General features: G+C 40.2%; 1 protein-coding gene across 1 annotated transcript; it reads right to left on the minus strand.

The window, feature by feature from the left end:
* Positions 1 to 3,984: 3,984 nt before the first annotated feature.
* nom1 (nucleolar protein with MIF4G domain 1) lies at positions 3,985 to 19,938 on the minus strand. Its single transcript, XM_062984117.1, has 11 exons — positions 18,917 to 19,938; positions 17,292 to 17,416; positions 16,478 to 16,673; positions 14,513 to 14,836; positions 12,560 to 12,670; positions 12,063 to 12,227; positions 10,713 to 10,834; positions 8,203 to 8,335; positions 7,797 to 7,928; positions 7,273 to 7,382; positions 3,985 to 7,036 (listed from the first exon to the last, which is right to left on the minus strand). The coding sequence occupies exons 1-11, from the start codon at positions 19,886 to 19,888 to the stop codon at positions 6,859 to 6,861; spliced, it is 2,568 nt and encodes an 855-aa protein (XP_062840187.1). The 5' UTR covers positions 19,889 to 19,938; the 3' UTR covers positions 3,985 to 6,858.
* Between the last annotated feature and the right edge of the window lie 668 nt (positions 19,939 to 20,606).

The following is a 20,606-nucleotide window of genomic DNA, read 5'->3' on the forward strand; positions in this document are numbered from 1 at the left end:
TTAGGCCTGAAGAAGTTTGGGATCTTCACCTCACATTAAAGGTCAAAGTGTGATACACACCTGGCTAAGTACCTGCTCCAGTCATTTCCTTTCTTGGTTGCCTTAAGCTACACTTAACCCCTTAGCATCATCTGGTTGCCCAGTAGCCAAAAAAAGGGGAGGATCCGTTTTCTTGTTTGGACTGGGGTCATTCAGCAGTGGCCACCCAACCAAAAACACAGGCTTTGATTTATATGAGATTTAGCACCGAGGCACCATTTATTTGGGTTTGCTCAGCTGGCGAGGAACAAAGATCCTTATCTTGCTCCAGCCACATCTAGAGGATCGGTGCAACAGAGTCAATACCAAAGCAAACAAGTCCTTCTAAACTCGGGAAAACAGCTGGGTTACGGAAAGAGCATGTCTCACAGAGTTCACGGGGGCATTGATATTCCCAGGAGATAAGATGGGTCAAGATACCTGTAAATACCCATTTAAAATGTTTTGTATTGCTGAGAGAATGTGCTTTTGGAGCGTAACAGGGTTCTTCCCTAGACATGATGACGTTAAATGAATATGAGATCCTGAGATTATAATGGCTAGAGTTGCCTGAGAAAACATCCTGTGCCACTCAAAAACACTTCACTTGCTTAAAAGTATTGGCCTGAAGCAGGAGTGGGAACCATGTCATTCTCCAGGTATTGTTGGATTACAACTCCCAGCATTCTTGCCATGCTAGTGCTGCTAGAACTTGTAGTCTATCAACATTCTACATGTTTCCCATCCTTGCCTAAACCAAGTATGGCCATTAATAGGGCCCTTTATATGTTATCAGACTGCACTTCTAGCCAATGGAGCCAATCATGAAGAATGATGGGGAATACAATCTAATTGAGGATTGTATAATTCCCACCCTTGGCTTAAATGCAATACCCAACCGAGTAGATCCATTCAACTAATGGGAGTGACCTTGGTGTTCAATTACAATTCTATGAGTCAGCTATAGTTGAAACAAAGGAAATTTTGGCCCATATTTGAGAGCGGGCAATGCTGGCTTCTGTAATTGGCAGGACTGTGTGGAAGATGGATTATCAAGAGGAACAACATAGTTTATGCCTCTTGCTTGATTTTGTGATGTTTGCACATGCATACCTTCCCTCTTAACTCTCCTTTTCTTAATTTGTCATTATATAACCAAAAGCACCATCTGAAGTTTGGAAATACTTTGCTCAAGAGGCAGTAAGGAGGTGCTACTATTCCTAGTCACCAGATGGATGTCATTAAACGATTTTGTAAAGATTTAGGGTTATAACAAAGAAGCTCAAATCAGATCCACGTGTTTCAAGGAAAGCTGTTAAGAACGAACCTCACAACCCTGGCGCAAAAGCAGAGCTGCCAGACAGTCTCCGTGTGCTCTGTCAACCAAACAACAGCCGTTACAAAGACCAGAGACAGCTTTTATGAAGTCTTCATGTTGTGTCTAGCCTACATGTCCTTCTCCTCTTCTACACACTCCTTTACAACTGTGAGTTTCCATCCTCATTCCTTCTCTTTGACTCACTTATAGATTCCATAGGCTCTTAACTGGAATTGCAACATTATGTCCATCAATTGTTTCAATTGACTCAAATATTAGTTTGATTTTTAAGCTACAAATATATATGTTAATCCCAAATCTTCTCCATGTATTCAATTAAAATTTCCATCATTACAAATTATGGCTGGAATGGGATATACAGGTGTATGTCCACCTGCATGCCATTTTTTTGTTGTTGTGGCAGAAGTCAAAATTCCCTTCCTTCCCCTCCAATGACCAAAGCTTCAAAATGAGTCATTCCAGGGCTATACTGGTAGAAAGGGATCAGAAAATTATCTGGTTATGTTACTATAGCAGATGTAAAATTATTATGTCATCTATCGACCTCAGTGGAACTCACTGGAAAACATTTTGCATCAGGTGTAGGAACATAGTAGAAACTTCTCCAGTCTCCTTCCTCCTCTATACAATGGCTATACAATGGAAATGGAAAGGAAGGTTGCAGCAACTCAATAGGAGTTTTAGAAGTTTTATGAACAAGGAATTATCTCCAGCTTTCAACATTTGTGGGTTTGACTTTTGCAGATTTGATTATTCATGGATTTGATTAATATTTTCTCTTTTGGCCCCCCAGGGCTATTCTATGGTCAACTTCCACCAGAAGTTGATAATAGAACCATGCTAGAGCACCAGAGCTTCTTACTCTTTTCCCACTTGCAACCTCTTTCCACCCAAGAAGTCTCTGGATCCATGTGGTCTATCACAATGAGGACATCAATTTCCAGATGGAAGGTGGTTCCAACAAGGGTTTGCTTGACACGTCTTCCTCTTGGCACATTTCTCCCTTTCGTTCTCCATTCATGCCTCCTCAAAATCCACAGCATTGTTGGCAACAGCTCACTTCCAGTTAAAATGCTTGGAGGTCAGGAATTCCAAGATTTTTGTATTTATGCGACATATTTAAAGGTTAGCTTTAAGCCCATCTTTAAATCTTTGTCCACTGACATTCCGTTTTCCATTCCTGAGCTGAGAGTAAACTAGCTGCTTTGGGAGACAGTGATTGGGTGTTTTACAGTACCACTGTCACCCAACCAAAGCACCAGAATACTTTGTCACAAAGCTGGCTTTGTCCTGCTTAGTTTAGTGCTGTGTCAATCCTGACAAGAAAACACTGTGGTAGGATAATCATGGAATGACAGGTGGCACACAGCAACAACTCTACTACTTGTCCCCTACAGTCTAAGCTCCATCCCAGTCTCCATATGCCTTTTGTAGCCTTTGCAGAGTTGCCAAACATCTGGAATCTCTCTTGACCAGGATTTGAATTCCTTTAGGGCTCCAACATAAGACAATACTGTATAAAGGATGAAGTTTCACTCTTGACTCTTGATGACCTTTGGAGAAGGAGGTGTGCACTGCTTCTTCACATCACTAGTAATGGGATACAGGACCTCTCACCTACAAGTTGATAGTTCAAGCAGAGTCCCTGTTACCTATGGTGTCTTATGCAGTATCCAGGAGACTCACAATCTTATGCCAAATAAAGATGGTGGACAAATTCAATTCTCAGAATATACTGGCCCTACCATTAGGAATTAGAGGCAATCACCTTAATCAATCACTGACTGATAGTGAAACATTATGGGACTTGCAGTTCAACCACCTCTGGAGGGTCTCCAGCCCTGAACTAGGGTTCACCAGCACTTTAGCCAGGCCTTGGTACTATGCCTTTATCAGCAATTTGACTTGTAGCAACTAAGATGTGAAGCTTTTCAAGAAATAAAACCATCGGCACCTACTAATATTTATAATATATCAAAGTTTGTAATTTCAAAATGTGGGACTTCAACTCCCAAAAGCCTCAGCCAGCATGGCCAACAGTCAAGAATTCTGGAGATTGAAGTCCAAAACATTGGAATGAAGAAAGTTTGAGAATCACTGCTCTGAGTGTTGTTTAAGGCTGTGCTTCTCAAATCTATTTGATGTAATGGGCTGATCATTTTCCACCAATCTGTCAGGGATCAGTGATGTTATCTGTGACATATTATTATCACATTTGCAATATCCAGGAGACTCAGGAGCTGGGTGGACACTGGAGTACAGACTACAATTTTGGGCAGCATTAATTTAAGCAAATAGCAGCAGGAGCTGGTGGAAAACTTGGCTTTTCTTGAGCAGATGCATTTGTCCAAGACTACCACAAATCATTGGTTTTTAACTTATAGTAAGTGAGACTGCAGATTTTAGCAGGGTTTGGTGGCAGAGCAACTGTTTTATAGGAGCAGGTGTGATTCATAGGGCCCTGGCTCTAAAGGTAAATTAAGCTTTATTGGAAAGAAGGATCTGCACTTTTAGGAGATCTGAAATCGTGAAAAGTGACAGCTGCAAAAGGAGTCAGCTAGATATATTAAAGGTTGTCTATTAGAGCAAAAGGATGATTACATCTGTATTTGAAAGTGTCACAAATGTATTTTTATCTAATTTTAATTTTTATTTACATTCAAACTGTAAATTATTTACAATAATGTCCCAGTATGAAAAAAGAAAGAAAATTAAAATGCAAAATATAGCAAAATAACCGTAAGTCATAAGTTTCTATAAAAGTTGATCAAATGCCCAGAAATCAATTTGCAAGCATTGTATCCACTGGCTCACAGGTGGAGAAAAATATTTTTCTAGTAACAAAGTATCAAACATGGGCAGTCAAAAGGACCCGAAAAGTGCACTCCCTTTGATCATTTGTTAATTTCTGAGAAACAGGTAAATAACTCAAAATGACACGCATGTCCTTGAATATCAAGGAACATTCCAAAACCGTATTTACTCATGTGATTTCCCCCCAAATATAGCTACAATGGGACAACTCCGAAATATATGCATTAAACAAGCATTAGCAGTATTGCATCTCCAGCAAAGTGCTAATTCAAAAAACCCTTCCTTGAATAGACATTATGATTACCAATGTAAGCAAAGGAGGCCTTTCTGCTGCATAAGACATTAAGACATAGTTGGAGATCTGTTAGCCATACTAGTTACAAATGTTAAAAAGATGGTAATTGAATAGTCAAAATTCCAATTTTCTATTCAATTCTGGCTGTAAACCTCACATGTTGAATTTATTTATACATGACAATTAAGAAGTATGTAAGTTTGCAGGTGAAGGGGGGGGGGAATGCACAGATATTGGATGGGTGACACCTGGCTTGAAAACAATCCATGTGAAAGGGACCTGGGAATCACAAAATGAACAAGAGTCAACAGTGAGATGCAGCAGCTAAAAAATCCAAGGCAGTTCTAGGCTACATCAATAGAAGGACACAATGGAGCAATGGATCCAAATGGCAGGAAAAGAGATTCCACCTAAACTTTAGGAAGAACTTCCTGATGGCAAGAGCTGTTTGACAGTGGATTAGACTATCTGGGAGTGTGGTGGATTCTCCTACTCTGGAGGTATTTAAGAAGAGACTGGATGGCCATCTGTTGAGAGTGCTTCGTGTTCCTGTATGGCAGAATACAATTAGAGGGGGTGGCCCTGAGATCTCTTCCAATTTATAAAACTAGAAGGAAGAGTGACGAACAGGGACACTTAAAAAGCAGCTGAGAAAGTTGGAAAGCAGAGAAATAGACAGGGCTCTCCCTGTCAAACCTGGATAGCTGGAGCTTAGGCTGTTATCAGGCCTCTAGTCTACTAGCAGCCCCGACTTCTATATTGTTATTTTTCGCTGCCCCATCATAGCCAGACTTTAGAGCAGTGGTTCCCAAACTTTGGTCCTCCAACTATTCTGAACTCCAGCTTCCAGAATTTCTGACAGTTGATGTAGTTGGCTGGTGCTTCTAGTTGAAGTCCAAAACACTCTGAGGACAAAAGTTTGGGAACCACTGCTTTAGACATTTGTTTTTTGCATTAATCAATGAGCTCATAATGAGTATACATGACTTTCCTGCCCAAGGCCAAGTAAGAGGTCTAAGGTGTATTTAATGGTACTTTAGGGACTTGACTTTGGATATCTCAAATCCCCGGGCATGACTTTTAACGTGCCTATCACACCAAAATAGTGCTGGAGTTACGAATGGCTGACTTCTTTCCTAATCCAACTAAAGGAGGAAATATCTCTGTTCCCTGAATTTTGTAGCCTCGGGTAAAAAGGAATTTATTTTGCTATTTCCAAACAAAAGCTCTGAAATGCTTTCAACCTTCAGGTTTATTTCTCGACAGAAAACACATTTGCAGTACCATCAGTTCTCTGTCACAAGTAAGGGCTTGCACCGAAGGCATAAAAAAAAATCCAGTATGGGATTATTAAGGGATTGCGTTTGACATATTAAAACTTTACACACATATCATCCCCAGAGAAATGTCCCGGGTGCAGCTTGGACCCCCAGCTTTTGACAGCTTAAATGTATCAGGTTCTTGTGAACAATACCATTCAAACTATTCCAGATGTCTGAAGAACAATGTTCAGCTGCCAAAGGTAAAGTGGGGCAGCCACATGGACATATTAGTGTTTAGGGGAGAAGTGCAGATCTCAAACCCATCCTCTCCCTTCATGTTGCACTATGGAAAAAAGTACACAATGCCACCAGAGGCCTGCAGAAGCTCAGGACTCTCAGGTGCTGCAGCGCGAAAGCTCTGCCAAAGGGGGAATATGCACGTGATTTATCCATGTCACACTTTATCCCAAGCTACAAAACAGATCTCTTTGTGTTCTCTTGTTAATGCTAATCCAAAAACCAGAATAGGGGTTTAATGTCTCATTGTCCGGCTTTCTTTAAGAGCTAAAATCCATGATAGTTCCGTGCTGACACTAAGCATCTTTCACCAAGTGTTTATGCATGCAGGCCTGGCCAAGGTTTTCTAAATGTCCACATTTGCACTTTCGACTTTTGTAGATTTGATTAAATTCTTACAGAGGTGTTCTCTCAGGTAAGTAACAGCAATATTAATGGCTTTTCCCTTCCCTGTGCCCTTAAGTACCAGAAATGTATTGATAACCATCTGTCTAGCTCATATAGTTATATCTTTTGAAAGATCACATATAAATCTTTATATATAATAGGATCAGGCTACAAATTAAATGAAATTTTACTTTTGAAAATACATTGCTTACCTTATTCAGATTTTAATGGTGTCCCTGCCTTGTGACAACAGAAGGTAAAATAACCATAATTACATACCATCAGTGCATTAGCATATTTTTAAAATATACACAGATGGGTTTGAATACCAAACCGAATCCAGCTCCATGTTCAGAACATGAAGTTCCCAGTTCATTAATAATTATAAAACTTTAGTTCATTTTTCTCAATTAAGTCCACATCCAGTGAATCTGTACCATCTAATACTATAACTTTACTCTTGATTCTTTTGCTTTCAAAGTTTTAGATACCAGTTCAATTCTCTCTCTCAGTACAGTGGCTTCTTCAACACTTCTATGAGACTGTACACTCTTCAGCAAGAAGTGGGTGAGGAAAAGCTTCAAACCTTCCTGAAGCATTCCTAGCTTGGGGTTGTCAGTCAATCTGAAAAGAATCACAGATCCAGGAATTCATTGGAATTCAATTCAAGACTGCAAAAGGTTCTAGAGCAGGCATGAGCAAACTTGGGCCCTCCAGGTGTTTTGGACTTCAACTCCCACAATTTCTAACAGCCTACTGGCTGTTAGGAATTGTGGGAGTTGAAGTCCAAAACACCAAGAGGGCCCAAGTTTGCTCATGCCATTTGAGCAATATTACTCAGAATGCTTGTGACAACTTACTTTCCAAAGATGTGGTTAAGATCTTCTGGATCTGTTTTTAGCAGCAGCACAGACAATACTTGTCGCAAGAAGTGGACTTTGGGCTTGTCTAATTCACTGAATTCAATTACCTAGTTAAAATAATGCAATGTCAAGACATAAACCCAAGACAGTGTCAAGATACTAGACAATGTTTAAATTCTATACATGTCACGTAAAACTATTTTTAAAAGAAAAGCAAAAGTTCATTCCAAAGCTTACCTCGTCTGCTTGATTGTACAATTAGATACATTTGAATCAAGGCTCTAAAACCACAACTGAAAAAGACTTCTCTCTCACATAATTGCAAATGAATAGAGTGGCAAAGACTTACTGAAATGTGAAGTTATTAACAGTGATTGGCTTAAATCTGCAATAGTCGATAATGGATATTGAGGAAAACAAGGGACAAATCTGCATTTTCACAAAAAGTTACCTAACTAAACACACACAAACTTAAAAAAAATAAAAAAAATATTTTTGAAAACAGAGTAAATCTTGCTCACCTTGAAAACAGTAAGGGAGAGAGACTTTGTCTTCAACAGGTGAGCCAAGAGATTGACTAAATTGGAAGAAGTAGTTGGTGATAGATTTCCCAGATCTCTGATTTTGTCCCATACACTAAACTGGAAAGTCATCTAAAATGCCGAATTGAAACCAGAGATGTTAAAGCATGTTCTCAAAATCAGTCATCTTGTCTTCATGAAAGATTTGCTCCATCATTTGTATTTGCTAAGATGCCAAGGGACAATCCTCTATTACTCTCGGTGGTAGCTATTAGATGCAACTAAGCTTTAGAAGCAACATATTTAGTTATACTGCATTGACATTTGAAAATGTCACTTATTACAAGAAACATCTTTATTCAGATTGTTGCAAACAGTAAAGAGAAAGAAAAAATTCTTAGCTTACCTGGAATCGCCTTTCATATTCACAGAACTTGGCAGACAAATAGGCATAGAAGGGATTATAAGTCTTCTCTTGGAGGCAACAGTCTATGAGGACATGGACAATCTCTCTCTCCTGCTGATCTTTGAGCCTAAGCCTAAAACATCAATTGGCTTTTGGAATGAACTGTTATAAATTAAGGAGTCACTGCCAACTTAAAACCATGCATATTTCATGCCATTAGGAATCAAGGGGAAAAAAAAAGTAAATTCAAATAGTCTAAGGTGAAGCCAGTATGCTGCACTGTATTACTGTGTCCTTCTATCTAAAAAGGTATGGGGTATATAAGTCATAAAATGGCCAGGATGCAACGGGAATCCTTATACAGACAAAGACAACCCCATCAGAAGATGGAGGTTGTTGTTTATTATTCTTTATTATGTCCAATTTGTTGTATGGTTTCTTTGCTACGTTGGAAACTGCTCTGAGTCCTCTCAAGGAGATAGGGCAGTATATAAATAAAGTTTTTTAAAATTTATTATTATTATTTATGTGTAACTCCAGACAAATATACATATACACATATATGTAAGCTTATATATAAAACAATACACACACACACATGCTTTGGATAGCATAGGGAAAGGTGAACACCCTTGTGGTGTTTCCTTTGTTGCCTGTGCTCCTGTTCGGAAAATTTTTAACTCACTTTGTCTCTGTGATAATTGGATTCTGAAAAATGTGGCTTGTTGCAGAAACAAGGATTGGCGATAAAGATTCAGTGGAGACATCCCCATGAAAACTCTTCCAAGGGGCAATTTCTCTCACTTCCTGTTGTCTCAGCCCTGCTTTTAACTATGACTCATTTGTAAGTCAGATGTTTGTAACTCGGGGACTGCTTGTATTAAAACAGAATGAAACAAGCTGGATCCTATCTATGACTTTCTGGAAAGGAAAAAACATCTGAACTCTGTGTACTACATTGCATATAGCTATGGAACAACTACCAGTTTTATAAAAGGTATGAGGACTGGTTGAGTAGGCAATCTATGTGCTATCTATTATTAAGTACTATGGTATTTGGAAGCACTATGGGAAAAAGATCCTTTGGCTTCCGAGTGATTATTACCCAAAGTTATCAGAGGGCGATCACAGAACAGAAACTATCCAGCATGCTTTTCTAATTCCTAATTGAGAGTGTTGGGGATCTCAACCAACCTAATTACAAAAATATAATCAGCATTAATGAGTTTCCACTGGCTGCCTCAGCAGAAAGCCTGGCAGGCTGAACCGTCTCCTTGCTCATAGAGTTGGGCCACAAAGGAGAAGATTAAGAAACATTGGCAGGGAATAGCCCTAACTTGTGCTGTACCTGTTCTGTCAAATAAGTCTGATTTAGCTTCCAGAGTTGTCACATACTTGGCAGTACTGAAGCCAATTAATGTGACAAATGCTTAATATTATAATGCAAAGAGTGTCAAGAACAAAATTTGCATCCTTTCAAGACAAGGCTTTCATCTATGAATTCTGAGTCCAAGATGAACTACCTGCCTGCCTCCAGTGGCCTGATTTTGCTAAAATGTAGATAAATGTCTAACTTTGTCCTCAGGCTCAGTGCACTCAATGGAACAACAATGTGCAATTTGTAATAAACAATGCCACTGATGGCTCCAGAAGAGGTCATTAGCTAAAAGGGTCAAGGTAAGGCAGCTAATTTCTCGATCCAGTTGCTGGGAAAGAACAGAGCCAGACAAGGGGCTATTCAAACACTGACTACTGAACCAAATACCAGGGCAAATGGATCATTAGCAAGACCATAGCAGTCAGGGCTGTAGCCAAGGGGATTTGTGTTAGGGGTTCAACCCCCCCCCCTCTGACATTTTTCAGGGTTGTTTTTTTAAAAAAACCCAGGCCTACTCATGAATTTTAACGGATTAACCAAATCCCCACGAGTCTCCATTATCTATCGAGGGTCCACTGAAGTTTATCGATGGAGCCTGCTTTCTAAATTATTTTGCGTTATGGAACTATTCTTCATGATTTGCTTTTTAAAAGTTTCAACCCCCCCGCCACCCGAATTTTTTTTCCTGGCTATGGCCCTGATAGCAGTGGCTCATAACCTTACATTGCAAAGACCAACATTTCTATCACATTTTCAGAAATCAATGCATTTAACACTGTTTCTCATTTGAGTGTAGGGGATTGCCTGTGACACTTACAGTAAACACACTTTTACACATGTAAAAGGTGGGTTTTACTGTATGCCATCATATAAATGGGCTGAGCAAGATCTAAACTTTACAAGGAAGCAGAATGACTGCTACTGAAATTCCCTAAATATGTAGCAAATTTAAACCAAAATGGTCACCTTAAAATGCTCTAGCACTACTTCCAGGGTTCAGAATATAAAGCATGTGAATGTGAATGAGATGGAATGCAAAAGAATAGAGAAATATGCCAATCTTTCATAGATTTTTTCCACATTCAAATAGTGGTTTAGTTTGTGGCCTAATCCTATCCGGGTGACTACTTACTTCAAAAGTTTTTCAAAGGCATCCAGAAAGTCTTCGCTTGTCATCAAGATACAAAATATATTCCTCCTAATATCTGTGTTCATTCTTTGTTTACGGGCAAGATCCAGAATCTTTGAACTCACCTCCAGGAAGAAAAGGATTCAGAATTAAACATTTAGCACATTGTATTCTTAAATATGCATCCATTGGGTGAATTGTGTACATTCAAATAGTTACTTCACCACTGTAAATGCAAGTAAATCCCAACACTTGGCTTAGCAGCTATTCAATGCATTTTCAAAAAAGCAATTCTTAAGACCATTCAGTTTCTAAAATTGTGCCTAAGCTTGCCATTTTTATTTTGAGTGGGCGTATCAACTAGTAGCATGTTTCTGATCCAAAACCAACACTACTTTCCTTAAAAAAACCCTTTTTGTTGCTTTTTTGTTGCTGATTAATGTATGGATTGGGAAATGAGCCCAACTCCTTGGAAAAGAGTATTTGGAAAGAAGAGAGATGGGATGTTCTTCTGTTCTAGTGGATAGAAAACAATCAAGATGTAAATATAATCATAAAACCCATTCGTTCTCAGTTCCAGAAAACCATTTAATAGACTCCCCTTAAGAGTGTGTGTGTGTGTGAAACTTATTGTCATCGGGAGCCACATCAGTCTGTGGTTGCCTTCAAAAGGCTGTTGAATCCATGGACTGAGAATCTGTGGATACAGACGGCTATGATATTTTACATAGTGGTCAGTGCTCTTTAGTTTTTACCCAGTTTGGGTCTCTAGATGTTACTGAACCACAGCTCCCCTCACTTTTGATTATCTGTCATGGAGACTTTGGATAATGGGAATAGCATCCCAACTGCACTTGTGGCTCTGAGGTTGGAGAAAGGTTGAAGGACATTTTAAAGTGAGACATTATATCCACAAGCCTTGTGTCTAAATCCAAACCCCACCATCCTGACTAAATAGAACAAACTGCAGCCTTCTTGATGTTACTGTATCACAACTCCCATCATCTTCAGTCATGATGTCTAATGAGGAATACAGGAGTTGTGGTCCAGCATCTGGAGGGTCACATAAAATGACATGGCGGGCCTTGGGTTTGACGCATCTGAGTTAAGGTTTCCGTAAGTTGGAAACTGAATTGAAGGCACATAACAAGAACAAACATGTCAGAAAACTGAAGGTGGGTTGTAAAATACTTTCAGACAGGAATACATTCCTAAGCAAAGCAAGCGCAAGCACAACCATCCTCATTTGTATTGATATAAAAGAAATCCTGGCAGTTAAACAGTTATTTGGATAAACTGTTTGAAGCCAAAGTTAGAAAAGTCCAGGACTGGATTAGTGCTCATCATAATTACCTTTCCTATAGGAAGTACTTGTTGAACTTTGTCACTAGGGCTGTCAATCATGGGGGCTCCACTCCAGGATGATCCCACAATCCACCAGCGACCAACCTGATCGGCACTGAGGAGGGACTCCAGGGACACACGAAGCTGTGCTTCTTTTCCAGAACTGCTGTGAATCTAATAGGAAAGAAGTTGCATTCAGGAAGAAAGTTCTTAAATAAGGAACTCTGTAACCAAGCACTGAATCACAAAATAAGGTCATCATTTATTCCACCAAACCAAGTGGAAGATCTAAGGTTCATTTACTTCAACTTCAGTTGCTCTTTTTGGAAAAAAGGAAGTCAAACTCATTAGTCAATTCTGCTGCAAACCAAACCTCCTTTTATGAGCCAACTGATCTGTATTAATGGTTCCTAAAGGTCCAAAAATTATTATCAGTTTTTACTAATAGATTTTATTTAAAATCTATCAAAAACAAAATATGTCATTTATTTTTCTTTCCGCTTTACCAAAGTTCTCTGCAGCTTTCGTAATTTCTCAACAGGCTCAGGATCATAACCAGGGATTTTCCTCATGTCATTATTTTTGAGCGCCAGCATAATCTCCAACATAAACCGAACCTTTTGAAAAAGAGACAATAAGCATGCATTGTTATTCTAGAACCTAACATAAAAATGAACAATTGAAATGAATCTAAAATGTTATTTTATACCAGTCATAGATATTAAAAACTCCCAAACAAAATAAAAGTTTTGACTGATTTATGAAGAGTCTTGTTCCTTCTTCAGAGATATAAAAAACTGCAATTTATTGACATTCCAAGAAGCGATCAGATCTTCTGGAAGGAACCAAATCACATATATTCAGATGCCATAATGTATGGCTAAACTAAGGCTGGGGAACATGTGACCTTCCAAATATTGATATACTGCCACTCAACACTAGCTAGCCCAGCAATGGTGAGGGATGAAAGGAGTCAGCGCAGGACCATCTGAAAACCCACACTCTCCTTAATCATGGTCTAAATATATGATTTTGTTTTTCAACCAATGCTTGTGTTGAGAAACAGTTATGTGTTACATTTATACAGCATTAAAATACTGACAATAAAAGCTTGTGATGACTGTTAAATATGAGAATTACCATCAAGTCACAGAATACAGTTATGGATACACAGATGACCCATGTTTTGATCTTGGGAGGATTAATTTTAAAATATTGAGAATTCATAAGGATTTACAACTTTTGATATATGTTTTTGAATCATTCCGATTCTTGGAACTGATAACCATGGTTTTTAGTTCTCATATGTGATATAATGATATACCATTTGCAATGGATAGAGGAATACCATATAAAATTATGCCTTGCTTTGATCTGCATCCCATCACAATATTTTTACCAGGCAGAAAGTCCTGTTACTCTAATCAGACATGTTTAAAAAGAAAACCTATCTATCATCTTTGTTTTCCAAAGAATTAGGGACATTCTTTGGGAAATGAAGATAGCAGGCGGCTAGGGTCTCACTGGCATTCCATTCTGAAGGGCAAGGCCTGCTAGTAAAATAAAAATGTTTTTAAAATATAATCTTAGAAGGGATTGGTTTTGTTAGAAGGATCTCTGCAATTGTAGGCTCTGCATTGGGGAAAGGAAGAGATTGAACGAAGAGTGGATTCAGTGTTTTGAGTCATTGCCTTTTAGTTCTGGACCTATATCTGCAATATAGGTGTAAAACGTCCTCAGCATTTCAGTGTCCCTAATTATTATTATTATTATTTATTATTAAACTTTATTTGTACCCCGCTAGCATCTCCCGAAGGACTCGATGCGGCTTACAAAGGCCAAGGCCTCAACACACAATATAACAATACAAAACAAAAGGCAAATTAAAAACAATTAAAACAGTATAAACAACAAGCAATACACTAAAATACAATAAAACTGGGCCGGGCCAGAGTAATGGGTACAAGATTAAAAGTGCTGATGTGACAGGTGATATATAAGGCTTATAAATTAAACGGGAACACTGAAGTGATGCTGCTATAATTGACTGTCCACATTTGCAAGTTTGATTAAAATGTTCTCTTTAGAAATCTTTAGTTCTCCCAGTGCAACTCTTATCAACTTATGGTGAAAGTTGGACACAAGGTCATCATAGAGGACATAGAAATTCACAGAAAGGTGCTATCTCTGGTTTAAAAATAAAGCCATTTTTAATTCATCATTTTTCACTTCCACTGGGCTCCTGAGCTTTGAACCTCCACAAATGTGGGAGCCTGGCTGTTTTTCTCATGTATAACAGCTTGAAAGTGCAAAAGCATAACTGGATTCCAAGGAAATGTCAACAAAACTCACCTATGATATCATCATGCACATTGTACTGAGAAAACACACAGTGATAAAAGCTCCTGCCATATGATAAATTATGACCAAACAAAAACAACTAAGTAAATCACTCATACCCGTGACTGGTCCTGGAATTGCTTCCCTATAGCGTTGGCTTTTTTCTGGGCTTCCGTGATAAGTTCTTTCAGTGCCAGGGCATCATCCTTTCTCAGGGAAAAGCCCACGTTTTTCAGTAGCAGCAGCATTAGTTCAATATCCTTTTCAGAAAAAGTGCTAACAAGCTTCTTTAAGATGTCAAAGATCAGCAACGAATGCACTACATGAAAGTTATACAAATGAGCTATTAAGGTAAGCAGGTTCTCACATTCTTTTCCTTCAGTCCCACTTTTGTAGACTTCATCAAATTTCCTCACCACGGTTTCCAAAAAGTGAGCACCGACCTGGAACAGTTAACACACAAATGATCAATGAGCCACTATGCATTTAATGGTTTAAAAATGAAATGAAACGGTGTGCAACTAATCTTATTACTTTAAAACTGGCTGACCAGCTCTTTGGAAAGCACAGAAGGACAGATATAGGATGGAGCACTAGGATAACGCTACTGATTGCTGCATCAGTACACAGAACGTTTTCTTTGTCAATTACACAGTTGTTCATTAGAATAATTTGAAAGGCTTTTAGTAAGCATGCTTGCAAATGGTAGTTATAGAAAACAGGCCAATTTTACTTGCAATAAAGGTAGTTTCTTAATACCATTCACAGGTAGGTGTGGGGTAACACAGGAACCCAGTTCAGAACTCACTTTTTGGGGGGAGGAAAATAAAGATGGATGGTGCATGAGTCTCAGACTCTGGCAGGTTAGGGATAGAGTGGGTGGGAGGCACGGCATTGAGAGTAATGACCATGATGAGAGGAGGGTGAGGGCAACAGGAAGGAGCTGTGGTAGCTGTTTTTCTGCTAGCAGCCTCAGTGGTTCTGTGCTTAATGGAGATTGCAAAGTCCTCACAAAGCCCAGAACTGATGAGGTCACCTCCGTAGGAGCAATTGCTGCAGTCCCTTCCTGTTGCTTTTGCCCTCCTCACGTCAGTGCCATCTTGTCCCACTGAAAAATAGAACAGCCCCCAAGACAGACCATGAAGCAAAAGTAAATCCCATAGAGCGGAGACAACCAACTCGGGGTCAAAGTTAGTGAAATTGCCAGTGGTACCACTGGGAAAATTTCCATGTTCATCTGCTTCATAAAATGAAGATAAAAAGTACTGTATGAACAGTTAGAACTTTTGGGAGCACCATGACACTTTCAACTCATCTTCAAAGATAATGATGGACTGTGGATGTTAGTGAGAATGGAGATGGAGGAGAGTGAGGAGGATGAGCCACCACTGGGCCTGCCCTACCTTGACTACTGCAAAAATCACCTTCCAGGTCATTATCCTTCCCTTCCAACTCAAGAAAGATAACTATAATCAAGGATTGTTTTGAAACAACAGACTCTGAAGCACCTTATTTTTGAGATCTGCTAAGCAGCTTATCTGGATTTCTATCCCGCTATTGATCTAAATGATACCCAGGATGATGGCTGATCAAAGCAGATGTTAAAATTAGAAAAAAATGTCCTTGATTACCATAATACTGTGATACAACCAGCAGAACCTATTTATTTATTTAAGTATTTCTGTCCCACCTTTCTCAACCCTAGAAGAGACTCAAGGTGGCTTCACAACATAGGCAACAATTCAATGCCCTTAAAAACAGTGTACAATAAAACAGCCATTTAAAATAAAATAATAAGATACAATTAAAAGCATTTAACACAATACAACTTACTGTATTTCTTCAATTTTAAGACTTTTTTTCTTATATAAACATTTCTAAAAATGGGGTGCATCTTAGAATTGCAGGTGTATCTTACGTATTTTTGTTGGTGGTAGTTCTACTGAAATTAGGGCACATCTTATAATCACTGGTGTCTTACAATTGAAGAAATATGGTAATTAGCTCCCCAAATGATACATCTACTAGAAAAGGCAATTATCCTGCTGCACCAACCAATACTGAGAACTAAAAAGAACAGCTACCTCGATTCCCACTGTCCGATGAAGGATGCTAATGAGAAGAACATGCTCCATCACCAGTCTGGATGGCATGACAGCTGCCGTAACACAGGCACTGGTGATAATATCTGTTAGCACTTCATTCATATCTTTTCTGCTGTTGGTCATGTATAGCTCCTCCAACTGTCCGCTTATGGAGGCTAGGTTTGGTTCACTCAACCTAGCAAATAAAAAACATTAAAATTTCCTTTAACATTTTTTTCCTCAATATTATCATCCAGTCAAATTAAATAACACCTCCAAAATGTATATTTATACATTCAAAGTAGAGGGAGGACTCATGTTGTCCTCCACACATTGTTAAGAATACAAGCTAATGCTGAGGTTGCAGTCCTGAAACTTCTGAAGAGCTGCAAAATCTTAACTATGATTTAAGTATGATCAGATGCAACTTTGAATAAACATACTGCATATGTATTTCCTCAAATGAAGCATACCTATAGAATCCAGCCGCATTTGTGATAAATTGCATGTATTTAATACAGATTGCAAACTTTCTTAAGCTCCATAAATATTACTAGAATCATTGTGGGGACAAAAAAAGCTTCTTTCAAAATTGATGGCTGAATGTAAGTTGCCACATTTCATATCAAACCTAGCATGTGGTCACACATATAGAGTGGAAGGGAGGAAAGATATTTAGTTTGTTCTGAAAAGCCAAACAACAAAGCAAAAGAGGTGGTAGACATGCAGCCATGAAAAATAAGCCACTCAAGCTCTGTTGGTTAAACACAATATTTTTCTAGGACAAAGTTGGTCAACACAATTTCTGAAGTACCTGTTAATTAAACCTTTCATACTTTTTTTCAGCCTTTCCAATTCTTCCATCTTCTTGGCATTTAATGTCTCTTCAGACCTTCGCATCTGAGGGGGAACATATTTTGTGGCACTCTGGGTAAGGATCTAAACAAAACAAGGGCAAAATGTTTTAGTAAATAATTTTGTATTTTAGAATATTTTGATCGTAGATGTCTAAACAGGCAATTGTACATATTTCATTTACTATACTAAGGCTACTTTAAAAAAAAAAGCTTGGTCAGGTCTCTGTCATGAGGATAATAACTAGTAATGCTCACACTACACACTGTAAATGTTTGATTTTATACCTATTTTATATGGACCAAAAGGGGTCCTGAACAGAAAAGTTTTAAGAAGCCCTGCCCTAAATAACCCATAGAAACCTTTGGAACAGACCTCCTCATCTTGGGACAACTCCTTTGTCCTGTCTCCTGAACTTTGGAGTCCATTAGTGGCATCTTCACCACCCCCTTCTCTGACTTCAGTGTTTCCCAATCTTTGAGCTTTTGGATTTTACCTCCTAGAATTCCTGACAGTTGGCCAAGTTAGCTAGAACTTCTGCGAAGTGAAGTCCCAAACACCTTGAAGACCAGAGTTTGGGAACTATTCCTTTTGGGGGCACCGCACTTGATTTCTGAGGGCTCAAACCCCTAAAGTAGCTCATAGAAACCTTTTGCACATCTTGGGACGACTCCAAAGTTCTGCCTCCTGAACTCTGTTGAGTCTATTGGTGGCTCTTCAGCTCCCAAAACCATTGAGGGGCTAACTTAGCAGGGACTTTTGGGAGTAGAGGTCCTAAACACCTTGAAGACCAAAGCTTGGTACCTACGCCTCTTGGAGCCACTGCACTTGTTTTCTGGGGACTCAAGCCCAGTAACAGGCATGAACAAACTTTGGCCCTCCCTCCAGGTGTTTTCTCCCACAATTCGTAACAGCCTACCGGCTATTTAGCTTTGAATATGCATCAAACTTGTCTGAATGGTTTTAACTGTGAATCTTTTAATACTGCTTATATATTTAATTCTGTTTTAATATTTGTATATTTTAAATGCTGTGCTAACATTTTTATGTTAAGCTGCTTTGAGTCTCCTTCTGGGGAGGTAAAGCAGGGTATAAATAACTATAATAATAATAATGGCTGTTAGGAATTGTGGGAATTGAAGTCCAAAACACCTGGAGGAAGGTCTGAAGTTTGCCCATGCCTGCCTTATAACAACAACTTTATTTGTAATCTGCCGTAACTCCCCAAGGGGACTCAGGGTGGTTTCCAGAACAAAACTGGTAAACGTTCTGTCCTTTAGGAAGAACCTCAAAACCTTCATTTGTGAAACAGCTTTTAACTCATGTTGACTGGAGCCGCATTTTAATCATTTTAACAATTTCTATTATTTTAGTTCCTTGGGAATTTTACTGGTTTATTATTTACTGATGATTTTATGTCGGCAGGATGGTGATGGGCTTTTAATGGATGGTTATTTTTATATTTGTGTGTAATTACTGCTGTAAACCGCCTTGGGTTTTGGGGGAAAGCAGTACAGAAATGTTCCAAGTAAGAATTAATAAACAAACATTCAATGTCAACCCACAGAAAGCTTTTGCACAGACCTCTTGAGATGACTCCAAAGTTCTGCTTCCTGAACTTTGGAGTCCATTGACGGCACCTCCATCATCTTCACTCTCCTTTTTTTCTCCTTCTTCCACACTGGAGTCTTCTGAAGCTTCTCCTTCTTCTCCCTCCATGCTCAAATCTTCTTTATCGTCACTGGCTGGAGCTTCTCCCTCCATGCTCAAATCCTCCTCCTCTTCCACATCATCGTTGTCTGAAGCTTCTCCTTCCATGCTCAAATCCTCCGCATCACCACCGTCTTCCTCCTCCTCCTCCTCTTCACTTTCTTCTCCCTCTTCTTCGGCCATTCCTCCTCTGTCTTCCTGCTCTCTTCCTCCTCCTCCTCCTTCTTCCTCCTCCTCGGTGCTGCTCTCGTAGAGGCCGGAGAAGGCGTCCCCGGGCCCGAAGGCCCCCAAGACGTAGCCCAGGCCGTCCAGGGCGAAGCTGCGAGGCAAGGCCGCCGCCTCGGTCTCATCCAGGCCCTTCTGCCGCCGCTTCTTCCTCCGCTTCCCGAGGCCTAGCTGCCTCTCCAGGCGGCGGATCTCCCTCTCCTCCGCCTCGTTGGCTGCCAGCAGGGCCTTCTTCCGCGCCTCAAGCGAGGCCTTCGTGGTGGGGAGAAGCTCCTTTCGCGGCTTCTTCTTCTCCTTCTTCTCCTTTTTACCTGAAGAAGGCGGCAGCGAAGGAGGAGGCCTTTCCACCTTGATGACCGCCTTCTCCTCCATTTTCTCCCCGTTCAGGAGCCGCCGCCGTTGCCTGCGCTTCCATTTGCGCTTCTCTCGCCTCAACTCGCGGCGCTTTCCTCGAGGCCTCGGCTGGGAAAGGCCCAAACAGCCGCTGCTTTCGTTCCCCGCCGGGACTGAGGCCTCCACGAACTCTCGCACCGCCAGTCCCAGTTTGTGGAGCTGCTTCCCGGCCTGCCTTCCCCGTCCCCGGCTCCGTTTCCCGAGCGCTGAGGATAAAGAGGCCTTCATCGTGTCACTATTGCAGGCCTCTTTCTCTTCAAACACAGCGCTGCATGGGCGCCGCCATTTTGGAAAGGAGAAAAAAAAACAAAGGCGGGAGCAGCGCCACCTGTTGGCAAGACAGCGAAGCCATTGTTATCAGACTTCATTTCCCAGAGTTCCTCACCGTTGGCCAAGGCGGCCGGGGCTTCTGGGAGTCGTGGTCCAACAAAACCTAAAAGCTGTTAACTACTGATTAGAATGCAGCTACCCCACTGTTTTCTCAACCCTCCTCCATGTGTTTGGGGCTTCTACTCTCAAAAGGCTCTGCTGCTAAGATCTGATAGGCCAGTGGTTTCCAGCATTTGGCATTCCAGGTGTTTGGTAAGCAAAGGCTGGATGGCCACCTGTCAGAGGTGCTTTGCATGTGATTTCCTGCTTCTTGGCAGGGGTTGGACTGGATGGCCCATGAGGTCTCTTCCAACTGTACGATTTTCTACACCAGGTGTGGGTCAACTCAGTCCCTCCAGGTGTTTTGGACTTCAACTCCCACCATTCCCAACAGCCTCAGGCCCCTTCCTTTCCCCCCTCAGCCGCTTAAGCGGCTGAGGGGGGAAAGGAAAGGGCCTGAGGCTGTTAGGAATGGTGGGAGTTGAAGTCCAAAACACCTGGAGAGACCAAGTTTGCCCAAGCTTGATATAGATGCACCCTTAGGCTTCATCTACACTGCCATATAATCCAGATAATG

The sequence above is a fragment of the Anolis carolinensis genome, chromosome 6 (assembly GCF_035594765.1).
Source record: "Anolis carolinensis isolate JA03-04 chromosome 6, rAnoCar3.1.pri, whole genome shotgun sequence".
Taxonomy (NCBI): Eukaryota; Metazoa; Chordata; class Lepidosauria; order Squamata; family Dactyloidae; genus Anolis; species Anolis carolinensis.